This window comes from Macaca fascicularis, chromosome 7, assembly GCF_037993035.2.
Source record: "Macaca fascicularis isolate 582-1 chromosome 7, T2T-MFA8v1.1".
Classification (NCBI taxonomy): Eukaryota; Metazoa; Chordata; class Mammalia; order Primates; family Cercopithecidae; genus Macaca; species Macaca fascicularis.
Window position 1 is genome coordinate 145,413,508 of NC_088381.1, and position 17,126 is coordinate 145,430,633.

Here is a 17,126-nt window from a genome sequence, read left to right on the forward strand (position 1 = left end):
AGGATCAGCAAGAAAACCACAACATCCTCCCTGCCTCAGAAAACTCCAAAAACCAGCTTCTGAGAAAGTCAGACTTGGTTTCAATTATCTTCCGAGCCAGGAAGATACAGGTGAGGCTTGTGAACTGAGACCAGGGAACATGAGTTAAGCTAGGATGACTCTACGGGTGAACGTCCAGGAAGCCATGGATCTACCGCAGTCGTCAGAGCCCAGCGGATCCCTGGCAGAGTTAAATGCTCTTTCTGAACCAAATGTCCGCTTCCGAACCAATCGTTGGTGCTTACTCGCAGCCCCATTCCCAAGCGTACTCCAGCGCCCAAGGGTCGCCCTGACTGAAAGAAGAGAATCAGGCCTGTGGTCGTAGGATGTAGGGATGCCTCCTAGAAGAGGGGAAAAGATCAAGATGCGGAGAGGCTGGACTCAGCCAGATAAGCGACCCAAGGGGCTTGGGACACCCTCACCTCTTACGCACAGAGCCCTCCCTCTCAGGACTGCGTCAGCCTCCGCCGCCGCTGGAACAGCCTCTCTTTTCAGGCTGTGCAGCTTAGAGAAGGGGGCAGAAAGGAATAATCGCGCGGCGGGGAGAAAACGCGAATAAAGAGGCCGCAGGGCATGCTGGAAGTTGTAGTTTCTTCTGCCTCTGCTGTCAGGCGCCGTCCCGATGAACCACAAGGCTTCTTGACTACAGCCCCCAGAAACCCCACGCACTGTGCTAGGTCATTTCCTCTCCCTTCAGGGCGACCTTCCGCGGTTATGCAGCGGGTCACGTAAGAAGACTACAAGTCCCATGAGGCTCAGCAAGGCCGATTTAGGGTCCAGGGAAACAATGAGACGTGTTCTTTGTTTTCCTATGGGTGAGGAATGGTTGTATGAGCAGTTGGGTTTCGGGACCCTTTTTGGGGAGAACCTGAGGGAGTCCGAAGGAACACTAAATCAGATGGAACCCACGGTGCGGCGAGTTGGGACGGAAGTAGCCGGTGGAAGTGGGGAGGAGCCGGAAGTTAAGAAGGGGAGGGGGTGGAGGGAAAAGCAAGCCAGGAGGTGCTTGCGGCCGCTTCTAGTAGTTTCCAGGCGCTGCCGGGCGGCTGGCACTAAGCGGTCCTGAGGCTGTGGCTGCGGCAGCTCCGGAGCTGGTGGCGCCGCGATAGGAGAGCTGATGGCGAAGTGGGGTGAGGGAGACCCACGCTGGATCGTGGAGGAGCGGGCGGACGCCACCAACGTCAACAACTGGCACTGGTGAGGGCCAGCAAAGCAGGCCGGCCTTGGGAGACCTGCGGCCGGGCCAGGGTTCCAGGGTTCCTGGAACCTCGGACCGGACAGAGCTGGGGCTGAAGTAACCCTGTCCGGAGATGGGGGCGGGTCCTTCCTGTGGCAGGGGTCCGTAGCCCCAGGCCTCTCCACTCCCCGGCCACCTTCTCAGTGCTTGAGGGGAGGGAGATGGACGTGGAGGGCAGCGCCCCAGAGGAGGGTTGTCAGAGAGACTGGGAGATAACGCCCTGGCTGCTGCATCCAGCCCGAGCAGGGAGGTGCTTACTACACGTGGCCAGAGGAGTCACTGAGACTGGAACCTCTTTTGATTGTGTTGGGAGACAGCTGTGAAAGGCCTAAGGCCAGGGGTCTGTAATTCCTGTTTTGCGGCTTGCAGTAAAATTAAAAGTCATTCATAGGGGACCGCTGCAGCAGTCCCGCGGGAGATTGAGAACGTGTTGTGCAGGTGCTCAGAGCTCAGATAGCTGCGGCCTCTCACCCGGAACTGTCAGGTCAGGTGTGTTGGAACTCCAGGTTGCCGAGCAGCCGTGGTTTTATAACCTGTCCGTTCTTAAAATACTGCCCCGCTTCATGAAATCTTCCCAAAGTAATGTTTCCTTACTTTTGAATTCCACTGAATTCTGTTCATAATGTTTGTATTGTACCGTTACTTTGTTGCAGCTTTCTTTGCTGTTGTTTTCTCTAATAGTTGATAAGCAGGAGGGCAGATAGTGATGTTTCTTTTCCATATCTCACTTTGTGTTCTCTCTTCTAACATGCAGAGTAGTTGACCTAATTTTTGTTGTTTTGAAGCCCTTGTCTTAACGTTTTTGTGGCCATCTAGGGGGCAGTGAATGTGTAGGAAGTTTATAATACAAGTGCGAATCTGATAGGTCAGAACACTGTGCCAGTGAGGTCAGGGTTATTGGTTGAATCCTTTCTGGGCCTTTTAGCTAAGTACTATTTTTCCATGGTCCAGTCTGTGTTCCTGATCAGAGCAATATGTGCAGTTTTCCACTTGGTCAAATGGGGGCGCCATGTTAAAGTATCAAGTATTCTCCAGCACCATCATGCCATTGAGTTTATACCATTCTCTACAGCAGCTGTCTTTGTTGACAGTGTGCAACCCCTTGTCTTCCTAGAAAAGGGTGACATGTTTGTGGACATACTGGAGTGGGACTGGGAGTTTTTGTGTTCCTTTCAAACTATTTGTCAGGCCTCCTTTAACCTCGTATTCTCTTGCATAGAGCAGTATATCCTCCATTTGACTGCTAGTTCATAGCTTTGTTTCTGCTTTGCAGGACGGAGAGAGATGCTTCAAATTGGTCCACGGATAAGCTGAAAACACTGTTCCTGGCAGTGCAGGTTCAAAATGAAGAAGGCAAATGTGAGGTGACAGAAGTGAGTAAGCTTGATGGAGAGGCGTCCATTAACAATCGCAAAGGGAAACTTATCTTCTTTTACGAATGGAGCGTCAAACTAAACTGGACAGGTAAGTCTAAGCTGGGCTGTCAGAGAGATTAACTGTGTTTTGTTTAACCTGTTAAGTAGCTGGAGAGAACAGTTTTGAGGAGTTACAAACGTTGAAGGGAGAAGACAGATGTTGCTGCTTTGCAGTCCTATGTAAAGCAGTATTGGGTACTGAAATTTCTTTGCCATTGTGGGATGCTAAATGGATTTCCTCTCTCCGGGTCTCATCAGTCCCACCCATGAAGTGGCTGGGCCACTGCATGTTTGGGCCTTGGTCTTTGTTGGAACACCTAAGGTGATATTTCTTCAGACTAGCTACATGTATCTCGTGAGTGATTTAAAAGAAGGAAGGAGGGGTTTTTTTGTTTTGTTTTTGTTTTTGTTTTTGTTTTTTTGGTCTTGATCTTTTTTTTTTACTCTCCTCAGTGTGACTCTAACAAATTAAAAAGAAGCTTGTGTGTGACAGTAATTTGGGGCTGTTTTATCTCTCTTCTAGTTTTGTGTCCCTTCTGTATGACATTAGGAAAAAATTGAGGTCATGCGTATGCCCGTTTTGGACAGTCCTGACTGTCGAGAGCCTGAATGTAAAAAGACAATAAAGTTAAAGGAGTATGAGATAGCTACTGTCTGGGTATGAGGCAAGGCATGAAATTTGTGCTTTGATAAACATTTCTAAAGTGAATAGTCTTATCATAAAAAAGGGTGAAAGTAGATTTATCTGTCCTTGATTTTTGTTCATTTGTTTTTAAAGTACACTTGAAGCATAGTAGTATGGAAGGAATCTTTGGTGTCATTTTGCCCAGACCCCCCCTTTTTTTTTTTTTTTTTTTTTTTTGAGACGGAGTTTCACTCTTGTCGCCCAGGCTGGAGTGCAGTGGCGCGATCTCTGCTCACTGCAACCTCCACTTCCTGGGTGCAACCAATTCTCCTGCCTCAGCCTCCCAAGTAGGATTACAGGTGCCTGCCACCACGCCCGGCTAATTTTGTATTTTTATTAGAGACAGGTTTCACCATGTTAGTCAGGCTGGTCTCGAACTGTGTCTGGCAGACACTTTTTTTTAAAATATAGGCACTAAAAATTGGTAGCATAGTTTTGTGCACATTAAATGGTAAGAAATAGATAAATACAGGCCAGGCGCGGTGGTTCATGCATGTAATCCCAGCACTTTGGGAGGCCAGGGCGGGCAGATCATGAGGTCAGGAGATTGAGACCATCCTGGCTGACACAGTGAAACCCCGTCTCTACTAAAAATACAAAAAATTAGCCGGGCGTGGTGGCGCGTGCTTATAGTCCCAGCTACCCGGGAGGCGGAGGCAGGAGAGCTGCTTGAACCCAGGAGGTGGAGGTTGCAGTGAGCTGAGATCGCACCATTGCACTCCAGCCTGGGCAACAGACTGAGACTCCATCTCTAAAGAAAATAAATAAATAAATAAATACTACAGTAAATATGGTGCTTTATCATTAAAAAGACCTGAAGGTTACTTGTGAAAGTGGGCATCAGAGCCAGGCACGGTGGCTCACGCCTGTAATCTCAGCACTTTGGGAGACTGAGGCAAGTGGATCAAGGTCAGGAATTGGAGACACACCTGGCCAACATGGTGAAACCCCGTCTCTACTAAAAAATACAAGAATTAGCCGGGCATGGTGGCACGTGCCTGTAATCCCAGCTACTTGGGAGGCTGAGGCAGAAGAATTGCTTGAACCTGGGAGGTGGAGGTTACAGTGAGCCGAGATCGTGCCACTGCACTCCAGCCTGAGTGACAGAGCTGTCTTGGGGGGAAAAAAGTGGGCATCAGAAGGGTTGCAGCTTGAGGACTACTTTGGAATGGTAGAAGGAGAGTCATCTACAATCAGAAGGAACATTACACTAGATGAGGATGGGTATGGCTCACAATACACGCTGTAAACCGAGGTCATTGGCAGATAGGTGTTTGAGATATGTGTGTTTTATGTATCCTGTGTAGTTGGGTGAGGCTTTCCGTATTCACCTAGTGTTTCTCATGGATGGAGTCACATATAAGCAAATGTGAACTTCTCATTATAATCAAATTGCTCCCTAATATCTCAGTTGCACTGAAATAAATTGATATTTTCAAAAGAAGTTTCTAGCAGAACTACTGGCTTTTGACCCAAGTTCTCATGGTATAACTCATGCTAGTACCAATAACATAGTTGGTTTCCAGTAACCTGGTGAGGAAAAGACATTTCTTTTGGGGGTGCGGGTATTGATTGCATCTGGCATGTGGCATTCTCAGAATAAAGAGGATCGGTTCAGCCATCCAAAAGCAGCAGAAGTGAGGTCGCAGTTAGGACCCTGGAGCAGAGACCTTTCCTGCCTAGGAGTGGACTAATAACATTGCATTGGTTTTGACAGGTACTTCTAAGTCAGGAGTACAGTACAAAGGACATGTGGAGATCCCCAATTTGTCTGATGAAAACAGCGTGGATGAAGTAGAGGTTCGTGCTTCCTAACTCCTAATCCGAGTCCTCTATATCCTCTTACTCTCAGATGAGAAAAGTGACCTGTCATTGAGGATTCATAGTGCAGGCTTGGTCCAAGCATTCAGAACCCGAGTCTGCAGATACTTTGCTAGGCGTGTGGTGCCACTGGAAACTTCCAGAGCAATTTGCACTTTAATTCTTCACTTTAGCTAGTGACATGGGTTCTAACTAACATTAGCCATTTGACAGAGAGGACTCAAGAAGGAACACTAATGGGGATTGTACGAATATCGCAGTACTCATGCATTTCCTTTGGAAATGTCAGCAGTTACGTGATTGCTCAGCCCCCACATTCCATAATGAGGGTGCCCCTCAAGTTATTTACCACCTACTTCTCATCTTTCACTCAGATTAGTGTGAGCCTTGCCAAAGATGAGCCTGACACAAATCTCGTGGCCTTAATGAAGGAAGAAGGGGTGAAACTTCTCAGAGAAGCAATGGGAATTTACATCAGCACCCTCAAAACAGGTATCCCTTGAGTAGTTCTATATGCCTTAAGGAGGTAGTTTCCACCTGTTAGACTGTGGTTAAGGGCCTGGACAGTCCTTTCTTTGGCAGATGGGTAAAGATTTGTGGGGAGGGGGCTTATTTCATCTTAAAGTCAGTCCATAAGCTCGGAGTAAGGGAAAGATCTGGAGCTGTGTTGTCCAATACTGACAGTTGAGCATTTGAGATGTGGTTAGACCAAACCGAGATGTGCTGTGAGGGCCAGGCACAGTGGCTCACACTTGTAATCCCAGCACTGTTGGAGGCTGAGGTGGGCTGATTGCCTGAGCTCAGGAATTCGAGACCAGCCTGGGCAATATGCCGTCCTACAAAAAATACAAAAATTAGCTGGATGCGGTGGTTGGCGCCTGTAGTCCCAGCTACTGGGGAGGCTGAGGTGGGAGAGTGGCTTGAGCCCAGGAGGCAGGGAGGTTGCATTGAGCTAGCTGAGATCATGCCTCTGCACTCCAGCCTGGATGACCAAAAAACACAAGAGCCGTGCTGTGAGTATAAATTACACTATGGGCTGGGTGCGGTGGCTCACGCCTATAATCTCAGCACTTTGGGAGGCCGAGTTGGGCGGATCACTTGAGGTCGGGAGTTCAAGACCAGCCTGACCAACATGGAGAAACCCAATCTCTACTAAAAATACAAAATTAGCTGGGTGTGGTGGCGCATGCCTGTAATCCCAGCTACTCAAGAGGCTGAGGCAGGAGAATCGCTTGAACCTGGGAGATGGAGGTGGCGATGAGTCAAGAACATACCATTGCACTCCAGCCTGGGCGACAGAGTGAGACTCCGTCTCAAAAAAAAAATTATATTTGAGGCTCACATTATATTTCTAATGGACAGCGCTAATCTAAAGACTTGGCATCGCGGGACTCATTACTTAAATACAGTCTGGACTATCTTTGATGTGCATTCTCCAGGGATATTTAGATGGTTAGAATAGAAGTCAACTCAGCTTTCCCCTGGGATTCCATTTCTGCCAGTGTGTTCTGATCTTGGTGTTGGAATATGTATAATAACCATCAAAGAAGATGATAGAAGGTGATAGACACCTTTTTGGGGGAGGACCAGTACTCCAGTGCCATAACTAGTTGTGGCTTTTCTACAGAGGCAAGGCAGAGTGGAGGAAAGATACTAACCATGCATCCATGGGTGCTGGGTAGATTACCTACTCTTGAAGTCATCAAAGTGCCACAGCGTTCATGCCATCCTTCCATAGTAGACCTCACATGCACTTAATATGTTATAATGTTTCCAGTTGAGTCAGGAGGATAAGCTTTTAAAAATAATCCCAGTGGCCGGGTGCCGGTGGCTCATGCCTGTAATCGCAGCACTTTGGGAGGCTAAGGCCAGTGGATCACGAGGTCAGGAGATCGAGACCATCCTCGCCAACATGGTGAAACCCCATCTCTACTAAAAATACAAAAATTAGCTGGGCATGGTGGCGCTTGCCTATAATCCCAGCTACTCAGGAGGCTGAGGCAGGAAAATAGCTTGAACCAGGGAGTTGGAGATTGCAGTGAGCTGAGATTGCACCACTGCACTCCAGCCTGGCAACAGAGCAAGACTCCCATCTAAAAAAAAAAAAAAAAAAAAAGATAATCCCAGTGAACACACTATATTCTATAGCATATACCCTGATACCAGTCTGGCATAGACCAAAAGTAAAGATGTAAAAATAGCCTCTTCCTTTTCTGGTCAAAACCTCATTCTGTAGTAGGATGGCTATGTTTGTCAAGCTGTAATGAAACTCCAGATCTCAGCTACTAAGAAATAACTTCCATGAGCTGGAATTTTATCTTTTCAGAGTTCACCCAGGGCATGATCTTACCTACAGTGAATGGAGAGTCAGTAGACCCAGTGGGGCAGCCAGCACTGAAAACTGAGGAGCGCAAGGTAAATGGTTTTCCCCCGGGGTGGGAGACTGTCTGCAAAGGAACTTGAGAGACTGCCTTCTTAATTCCACATGTCAGCTCTTTGTGTCCCTAACCTCTAAGCCAGAGCAGCTGTGATCTGCTCATGGTACTTTTTTAGAGTCCCTGCAATATGCATTCATTCACCCATCTTTAACCTGGTTTTAATTTGTTTATCGCAGACCCCTAGAGCAAGTAGAAGCTATCAGACAATTAAAAGTCTGACTCTTGATTGCATTTAGCACCAATTAGGAGGTTATGAACAAAGGATGGTCTTCATCTATATAAGTCTTCAGCCTAATTGGTATGTTGATATCTCAGACTTTGATTTTAGAGGTCCCATCAGGAAATGGAGTTACATCCCTGTCTTCACCCAGTCTCTCCAGTTTACAGGGCGAGCAAGTACTTTATCTGGAGATGGAAGTTTGTGGTTCAAGCTCAGCACTTGGTTTAGAGCCCTGTTGCTCTTTTGTCAGCATAGTAGAGTGGATACTCTGGAAGTGGGGAGAAAACTGCTTCCAGCTATTTAAGCATAGAAATTGTTTGAGAATTACACTGAGCTCTTAAAAAATATCTCAATGATTTGATTTGTTATTTGACTATCAGGGTCTTCCTTGTAGAGTGGTTATTTTTACTGGGAATTGAGGATGTTTCCAGAAACATGACCCTCATGACTAAAACACCTACACACTCAAATTCCCTTCAAACCCCTTGGAATAATTAGCCTCGGAGGTGAAAATTTTTATGAGAATGAATGGTACAACTGTCTCTGAAGCCACGCTGATTGAGGTTGTATCATTACTCTGTACTGACCGTTTTCACTGCCACTTTCACAGGCTAAGCCTGCTCCTTCAAAAACCCAGGCCAGACCTGTTGGAGTCAAAATCCCCACTTGTAAGATCACTCTTAAGGAAACCTTCCTGACGTCACCAGAGGAGCTCTATAGAGTGTTTACCACCCAAGAGGTAAGTCAGTCTTGTCCTTCAGGCCTCGTGCCATCTGCCCTGAGTGTGCAGAAAAGGTGCTCACAGCTGGAGCCATGAGGCCTTCATCAAAGTGAAGTTTCCCTCCCTCTATTCTTTTTTTTTTTTTTTGAGACGAAGTCTCGCTCTGTCACCCGCCCAAGCTGGAGTGCAGTGGTGCGATCTCGGCTCACTGCAACCTCTGCCTGCCGGGTTCAAGCGATTCTCCTGCCTCAGCATCCCAAACAGCTGGTACTAAAGGCACACGCCATCATGCCCAGCTAATTTTTATATTTTTTAGTAGAGATGGGGTTTCACCATGTTTTTTAGTAGAGATGGGCTGATCTCAAACTCCTGACCTTAAGTGATCTGCCCACACCTCAGCCTCCCAAAGTGCTGGGATTACAGGTGCAAACCACTGTGCCCAGCCATATTTATTTATTTTAAAAACAAAAGACCTGGTCTTGCTATGTTGCCCAGACTAGCCTTGAACTCCTGGGCTCAAGCGATCCTCCTTCCTCAGCCTCCTGAGTAACTGGGATTACAGGTGCACATTACCATGCCTGTCCTAGTTTTGGGTCATATAAGTAGAAATCACTGAGTGAATCTTATCAGAAAAGTGAATGGCCATTCTTGGTTACTCTGTAGCACAGAAGAATTCCTGGCTTCTTTCTGTTGCACAGCTGACTTGTACCATTCTGCTGCTATAGTGTGGAGTTGAGAAACATGACTGTATTCAGCTTTATTATCTGATAGTAAAGGTGGTTAGGATACGTGGAAGTTCTCACATACTCTAGGACAAAATTCCAAGATCTTATTTTTTAAACAAAAATGCAAATACAGCCATAAATTAAGAGGTACCATGTAGTATATGGGTGTTAGTATGTCTGTGTGCCTGCACTCAAAATACTCTCATGATAGTTCTGTCCCCCTTAGAAAACCAAGAACTGGAGAAGCAGTTAAATGGACACAGACTTCAGTTGAATCTCTTCTTCCAAACTAGCTAAAGTTTTCAGAGTTTTAAAATACTTTTGTATGGGAGGATTCCTGACATTTTTAACCTTCTGTTCCTTTTTAATTTTTTACCATGTATTTGTATTACCTACTTAAAAAAATAGTAAAGCCTTTTTAAAAGTAAAAGTGGCACTGTTGAGTAATCGAACACAGCAAAATGATACTGATTTGATATATATGGAGTAGGCCAGGCACAGTGGCTCACACCTCTAATCCCAGCACTTTGGGAGGCTGAGGCCGATGAATTGCTTGAGCCCAGGAGTTTGAGACTTGTCTGGCCAACATGGTGAAGCCATCTATACAAAAAATACAGAAATTAGCTGGTGTGGTGGTACACACCTATAGTCCCAGCTCCTCAGGAGGCTGAGGTGGAAGGATCACCTAAGCTTAGGAGGTTGGGGCTACAGTGAGCCATGATCATGCCACTGCACTTTGGCCTGGGCAACAGAGCGAGACCCATCTCAAAAACAAAATAAAAGGGCTGGGCACGGTGGCTCACGCCTATAATCCCAGCACTTTGGGAGGTCGAGGCCGGTGGATCTGGAGGTCAGGAGTTCAAGACCAGTCTGGCCAAGATGGTGAAACCCCGTCTGTACTAAAAAAACAAAAAATTAGCCGGCGTGGTGGCACATGCCTGTAATCCCGGCTACTCCAGAGGCTGAGGCAGAGAATTGCTTAAAACCTGGACAGGCAGAGGTTGCAGTGAGCTGAGATCATGCCACTGCACTCCAGCCTGGGTGACAGAGTGAGACTCCGTCTCAAAAAAAAAAAAAAAAAAAAGATGTATGGCATAGATCTACTTTGGGACACGTTCTCAGAAATGAAAATAGAAGTCTCAAACATTTACTTGAGAATTTTCTTTCATAAGCTCATTCTCATATCTTTCTGAACCATATACTATTTCTTTTTTTTCTTTTTTTTTTTTTTTTTGAGACGGAGTCTCGCTCTGTCGCCCAGGCTGGAGTGCAGTGGCCGGATCTCAGCTCACTGCAAGCTCCGCCTCCCGGGTTTACGCCATTCTCCTGCCTCAGCCTCCCGAGTAGCTGGGACTACAGGCGCCGCCACCTCGCCCGGCTAGTTTTTTGTAGTTTTAGTAGAGACGGGGTTTCACTGTGTTCGCCAGGATGGTCTCGATCTCCTGACTTCGTGATCCACCCGTCTCGGCCTCCCAAAGTGCTGGGATTACAGGCTTGAGCCACCGCGCCCGGCCTACTATTTCAAATAAATAAAAGTAAATGGGTCCAAAGTAATGGCATCATCGGATCAGAAAGAATTCCCGAAGTCAAGTCCTGACTGGTAGTAGAACAGAATAGAGGGACACCTTGGACCCGCCTGTGGGGCAGACTGGCGGAAATGAGAGTTGAGACATGCAGCCTTCAGCTGGCATTTGTCCCTGGGTCCCACTGAGAGCCATGTATCTTCTGCCTCTTTTTTTTTTCCTGCAGCTGGTGCAGGCCTTTACCCATGCTCCCGCAACATTAGAAGCAGACAGAGGTGGAAAGTTCCACATGGTAGATGGCAACGTTTCTGGGGAATTTACTGATCTGGTGAGTACCTGCTGGCCCTAGACTTGGGTTGTTGCGTCTGTCTGGTCAGCTGAGTGACATTTCTCTTGTTTCTCAACTCTATAGGTAAAGTTTAAGGCTTTAATCTCTTTGGTTAATAAAACATTTTGTTTTTCAAAAAAAGGCTGTGATTTGAACTCTCTTGCAAGTAATACAGTTGCACAGACGGTGGACTCCGTATGAAGGGCAGATGACTGATCCTAGCTAGGACTGGGTCCGTTGTAGTATATAATGTAGACTGAGCTGTTTGATTATTTTAGGTCCCTGAGAAACATATTGTGATGAAGTGGAGGTTTAAATCTTGGCCAGAGGGTAAGTAAACATATATATTGCCATTACCCCCAGAACTTTTTCTCTTTGCTGTAGTTTTTTTTTTTTTTTTTTGCTTTGTTTTTTGGAAACAGGGTCTCACTGTCACCCAGGCTAGAGTGCAGTGGCATAATCACAGCTAACTGCAGCCTTAACCTCCCAGACCCAAACGATCCTCCTGCTTCAGCTTCCCAAGTAGCTGAGACTACGTGTACCACCACACCAGCTTTTTTTTTTTTTAATTACTTTTTTTGTAGAGATGGGGTCCCACTACATTGCCCAGGCTAGTCTCGAACTCCTGGGCTCAAGTGATCCTCCTGCCTCAGCCTCCCAAAGTACTGGGATTACAGGTTGCCCAAGTAGCTGGGATTAGAGGCGCATGCCACTACACCCAGCTAAGTTTTGTAATTTTAGTAGAGATGGGGTTTCACCATGTTAGCCAGGCTGGTCTGGAACTCCTGGCCTCTGGTGATCCGCCCATCTCAGCCTCCCAAACTGCTGAGATTACAGGTGTGAACCACCACACCCAGCCAGGTTGCCCCAGTCTTAAACTCAGATGGAAACCCTAGATATGAAACCCCATCCCCTCTGCCTTTCCCAGGGCACTTTGCCACCATCACCTTGACCTTCATCGACAAGAATGGAGAGACTGAGCTGTGCATGGAAGGTCGAGGCATCCCTGCTCCTGAGGAAGAGCGGACGCGGCAGGGCTGGCAGCGGTACTACTTTGAGGGCATTAAACAGACCTTTGGCTATGGCGCACGCTTATTTTAGGGCCAGCGGCAGGGGACTTCAGCCTCCTGGATACTTCAGTCCAGCCCTCTCCTGACTGGGACTTGCGACTCACAGGATTGCATCGTCCCAGCCGCTAACTTGGGGCCAGGGCCCCTCCCCTCCACATATACCTTGGGTTTGTGCATGTTTTCTTCTGGGTGGGTTCAGAGGGCAATTTCTCTTTTATGTGTACATATGCTAAATAAACATAATTTAAAAAACATGCGTGTCTGGAACCTGTGTTGATTGAGTGGCTGGTATTGAGAGCTCCCTCAAAGGTTCTGAATTCAGTAAAGGATGGGGTGGATGGCCTTGTCTCTATTCTGGATAAGTGTGGGTAATTAAGAGGCACAGCACCTGCTTCTCACTACCAGGCATTCCTGAGCTAGTCTTTCTTACTGGTAAATAGTTCCTGCCTTTTTACCCGTAAAAGTAGGGGAGGGTTGGTACCTGGGTAGAGAGTGCTAACAAACACTATACCTCTACTGCCAGTGCAGCTGACTTCTCACTTTGCACTGCCCATAGCCTCTTACCCTCTTGAAAGGGTTAGTGATCACCAGATGCTGCTTTGGGATATGGAAAGGTGGGAAATTCCTAACTTGTGGCAGCTTCTGTTACGTTGCATAGTTACTGAGTACCAGACACTACACTGTTTACTTGCATTAACTCATTTGATCTCCATGATATGAAGTAGGTACTCTGGTCATTTGTTTTACAAGAACTTAAGTCTTGGCTTTTAAATACATGTATTTGAGTCGGGCGCGGTGGCTCAAGCCTGTAATCCCAGCACTTTGGGAGGCCGAGACGGGCGGATCACGAGGTCAGGAGATCGAGACCATCCTGACTAACACGGTGAAACCCCGTCTCTACTAAAAATACAAAAAACTTAGCCGGGCGAGGTGGCGGGCGCCTGTAGTCCCAGCTACTCGGGAGGCTGAGGCAGGAGAATGGCGTAAACCCGGGAGGCGGAGCTTGCAGTGAGCTGAGATCCGGCCACTGCACTCCAGCCTGGGTGACAGAGCGAGACTCCGTCTCAAAAAAAAAAAAAAAAAAAAAAAAAAAAAAAAAAAAATACATGTATTTGACATATAGCCAGGTGTAGTGGCTCAGGCCTATAGTCCCAGCACTTCGGGAGGCTGAGGCAGGTAGATCACTTGAGGCCAGGAGTTTGAGACCAGCCTGGCCAACGTGGCGAAACCCCATCTCTACTAAAAATACCAAAATTAACCAATGTGGTGGCGCACGCCTGTAATCCCAGCTACTCTAGAGGCTGAGGCACGAGAATTGCTTGAGCCCAGAAGGTGTGAGCCAAGATTGCACCACTGCACTCAAGCCTGGGTGACAGAGTAAGACAGTCTCAAAAAATTAAAAAAATAAATAGTTTACATACATACTTGCTACAGGTGAGCCTTGGATTTCTTTTTTTTTTTTTTTTGAGACGGAGTCTCGCTCTGCCGCCCGAGCTGGAGTGCAGTGGCAGGATCTCGGCTCACTGCAAGCTCCGCCTCCCAGGTTCACGCCATTCTCCTGCCTCAGCCTCCGGAGTAGCTGGGACTACAGGCGCCCGCCACCTCGCCCAGCTAGTTTTTTGTATTTTTTTTAGTAGAGACGGGGTTTCACCGTGTTAGCCAGGATGGTCTCGATCTCCTGACCTCGTGATCTGCCCGCCTCGGCCTCCCAAAGTGCTGGGATTACAGGCTTGAGCCACCACGCCCGGCCGAGCCTTGGATTTCTTAACACCCAGACTGAACAATTAAGCAGAGTTGAGATTTGCAACAAGGACTGTAACTGCAACAAGGACTGTAACTGCAGAGCCCATATTCAGGAAGTTGTTTATTTAACAATATGTGGTACCATTAAGTTTGCTGGGCACTGACCATGAGCCAAGTGTTGGGGATATAGTGGATTCAGACTGCCACATTGCAGGAAGAGGTAACAGTACCTGAACAGGGAGAGTCACTCCTGGACAAGCCTCGCCCTGACTTCCTGCACCCCAGCATGAGTCAGTGCCCTCTAAGCCAGACACTACCTCCTACAGCTACAGCTATTTCCTTCATCTATTTTTTGCCTGTTTTATTGGGTGGCAGCAAGAACTTGCAGGCTAAAACTGGTTAAAGCAGAGTTCAAGATCTGGTTCATTTACATTTCCCAAAGCCATCTTTGGCTTGAATTATAGGAGTGCTGGGCTGAACTAATCTACATCTAGTTTGACATTACATCTGCCTCCTAGGGGTCCAAAATGACACCTTTTGCTGAAGAACCTGGACTCTAGCTTGAATCAAATCAATAAGCCCTTCCTAACAGACCCCTCCTAACACAGAGACCATTAAAAAATGAGCCTTTGGCTGGGCGCGGCGACTCACGCTTGTAATCCCAGCACTTTGGGAGGCCGAGGCAGGCAGATCACAAGGTCAGGAGTTCGAGACCAGCCTGGCCAACATGGCGAAACCCCATCTCTACTAAAAATACAAAAATTAGCCAGGCGTAGTGGCAGGCACTTGTAATCCCAGTTACTGGCTGAGGCAGGAGAATTGCTTGAACCTGGGAGGCAGAGGTTTCAGTGAACTGAGACCAAGCCACTGCACTCCAGCCTGGGCGACAGATGAAGATTCTGTCTCAAAACAAAAACAACAACAAAAAAGAGCCCTTTCGGCCAGGCGTGGTGGCTCACACCTGTAATCCCAGCACTTTGGGAGGCCAAGGTGGGTAGATTACCTGAGGTCAGGGATTCGAGACCAGCCTGGCCAACATGGTGAAACCCCATCTCTACTAAAAATACAAAAATTAGCCAGGTGCGGTGGCAGGTGCCTGTAATCCCAGCTACTCAGGAGGCTGAGTGGGAGAATTGCTTGAACCCAGGACACGGAGGTTGCAGTGAGCCAAGATCATGCCATTGATTGCATTCCAGTCTAGGCGACTGAGCAAGACTCCGTCTGAATGAAAAAAAAAAAAGAAAAAGAGAAAGAAAAAATAAGGCTTTTCATACACATCTGGATGGAAAGTTACCAGTTCCAGAACACTTAGAATTAATCAAGTAGAGATGACCAATACATTCGTTAAACCCAAGGCACCAGGCTAAGTGCCTGCCATGTGACATGTGCAATTGCCATTACATGCCAGTATTGATGGCTATTCAATTCTTACCATTGCCATTTTACTGATAACATTTTGGTTAGCCATCTGAACCTTTTTAGCAGATGGTATAGCTAGAAATAAAACTGTGGACTTTGACTTGTGTTTGAATAGTAAAAGTTCCCCACTTCCTAACAAATTGGGTGAACATCCTTATCTGTAGAATGCGTATAATAGGTGCCTTGTGAGAGTGTTCGAGATGATACATGTGGAAACACTGGCACCTGGTGTCATTTAGCAAATAGTCCCTGCTGAGTCCATTCAAAAGCCCAAGTGTTTTCCCTTAAGCCAGAATACTATTTTGAAAAGCTGGCTAATTTAGTCCAAATTGCATATCTTGGGCTAAGAGCTCTGCCTGCCTGAGAGGAAGAACAATGCACAAAAGTCGACTCCACTCCTAGAGATTCTTGCTCAGTGGGTGTGGGGTGTGGCTCATAAACAGAGTTTAATAAATATCCCAGGTGATTCTAATATCAGGGATGCACTTTGAGAAGCACCTCAACATGTGAAGCAAACTTCATTGTAAAGAGGGAGGCACAGCAGCACATTTGTGTCCCTTTTGCGACTAAGGATCTAATCATTCTGTCTTCCAAGAGACAGAGGTCAGCAGACTCCTACTGTTGGTTACCTAAAACTCTAGGAAGAATTCAATCTGACCAGCCTTGCCTAGCCTAGGGCCGTTTGTGAGGCAAACCAGAGGGGGAAAAATTGGGCAAAACCATCTTGGTTGCTGGGGTAGCTGTTAAGGTAGAAATAGTCAGTGGTATTCATGCTGGATTCATGACCACGGATGAACTCCTGGTGTTGGGGACAGGAAGAACAGCTAGTCAAGCCAGTGATGTGACTGACACCAGAAAAGAACGGAGTGGAGGGACCCTCTCTGGTTTCATGGGCTTCCTCTGGGCTCTGATACCAGCTGCTCTGGAAACCCTCCCTTCATCAGGCTCACTGCTCCCGCCGTTGGCGCTGCTCCTCACACACAGGTGCTCCTAAAGCCAGTCACCACCTGTGCAGTGTCTTTCTCCTTTGCATTGCTTGAATAAACATAATTTCATAGCCGACCCACTCCCCAGCCCCTTTTGTTTAGCTTCTCTCATCTGTGGCCTGACATGGTAGCAATTTAGCATGCCACTTTAAACGTACAGATTTAAAATGGGGTTGGCTAAATTCAGTATGAATGATAGAAAACCATTAGATACAGATTAAGACAGTATGTTTAAGAGGCAAGGTGAGTTATATTAGAAAGGAGGGGAATTAGCAGTTTCATTAGAAAGCAGACTCTGGGATTACTCTGTCTTGTTACTTTTAAAAGTTTCTGCTGAAAAATAATTAGCTTCAAGCTGGGTGCAGTGGCTCATGCCTGTAATCCCAGCACTTTAGGAGGCCAAGGCAAGTGGGCTGCTTGAGCTCAGGTGTTTGAGACCAGCCTGGGGAACAGGGAGAAACCCCGTCCCTACCAAAAATACAAAAAAAAAAAAAAAAAAAAAAAATAGCCAGGTGTGCTGGTGTGGGCCTGTGGTCCCAGCTACTTAGGAGGCTGAGGTGAGAGGATCACTTGAGACTGGGAGGCGGAGGTTATAGTGAGCCGAGATCGCGACTGCACTCCAGCCTGGGCAACAGATGGAGGCTCTGTCTCAAAATAATAATAATAATTAATCTTATTGAATTCCTTAGACAAGAGAAAGGGAGTGAGCATGGCTCCCATCTGGTGGCCCGAAACACTGCCCTCTCTAACCCTCTC

The 17,126-nt window shown here is 47.0% G+C and overlaps 2 protein-coding genes across 7 annotated transcripts in view; one reads left to right on the forward strand and one right to left on the reverse strand.

Annotated features, from left to right (window-relative positions):
* The window catches only part of VIPAS39 (VPS33B interacting protein, apical-basolateral polarity regulator, spe-39 homolog), a 32,124-nt gene extending 31,552 nt beyond the window's left edge, over nt 1-572 (reverse strand). For 3 of the 5 annotated variants that reach the window (XM_073997959.1, XM_005561894.4, XM_045396811.2), the window contains exon 1: nt 462-572. Coding sequence is in view for 2 of the 5 variants with exons in the window: in XM_045396812.2 (XP_045252747.1) it covers nt 285-296 (12 nt within the window). In the remaining 3 variants the exon portion in view is untranslated. Of the gene's footprint in view, nt 1-284; nt 381-461 lie in introns of all 5 variants that reach the window. The other 2 variants (XM_045396812.2, XM_045396810.2) reach the window with 1 other exon arrangement.
* A 438-nt stretch (nt 573-1,010) lies between these two features.
* On the forward strand, nt 1,011-12,476 carry AHSA1 (activator of HSP90 ATPase activity 1). 2 transcript variants are annotated; one of them, XM_005561900.3, is made up of 9 exons: nt 1,011-1,236; nt 2,550-2,740; nt 5,094-5,176; nt 5,572-5,689; nt 7,524-7,612; nt 8,466-8,594; nt 11,051-11,152; nt 11,431-11,482; nt 12,081-12,476. In XM_005561900.3, exons 1-9 carry the CDS (start codon nt 1,157-1,159, stop codon nt 12,251-12,253), a joined length of 1,017 nt encoding a protein of 338 aa, XP_005561957.1. In that variant the 5' UTR covers nt 1,011-1,156; the 3' UTR covers nt 12,254-12,476. The 2 variants fall into 2 exon arrangements, with proteins under 2 accessions (XP_005561957.1, XP_045252748.1); XM_045396813.1 differs by lacking the exons at nt 5,094-5,176; nt 5,572-5,689.
* The last annotated feature ends 4,650 nt before the right edge of the window (nt 12,477-17,126 follow it).

Coding starts and splice junctions, on each gene's coding strand:
- AHSA1 (XM_005561900.3), top strand. CDS start 1,157: ATGGCGAAGTGGGGTGAGGGAGACCCACGCTGGATCGTGGAGGAGCGG. Junction 5,690..7,523: donor CATCAGCACCCTCAAAACAG/GTATCCCTTGAG, acceptor TTATCTTTTCAG/AGTTCACCCAGGGCATGATC. Junction 11,483..12,080: donor GTTTAAATCTTGGCCAGAGG/GTAAGTAAACAT, acceptor TGCCTTTCCCAG/GGCACTTTGCCACCATCACC.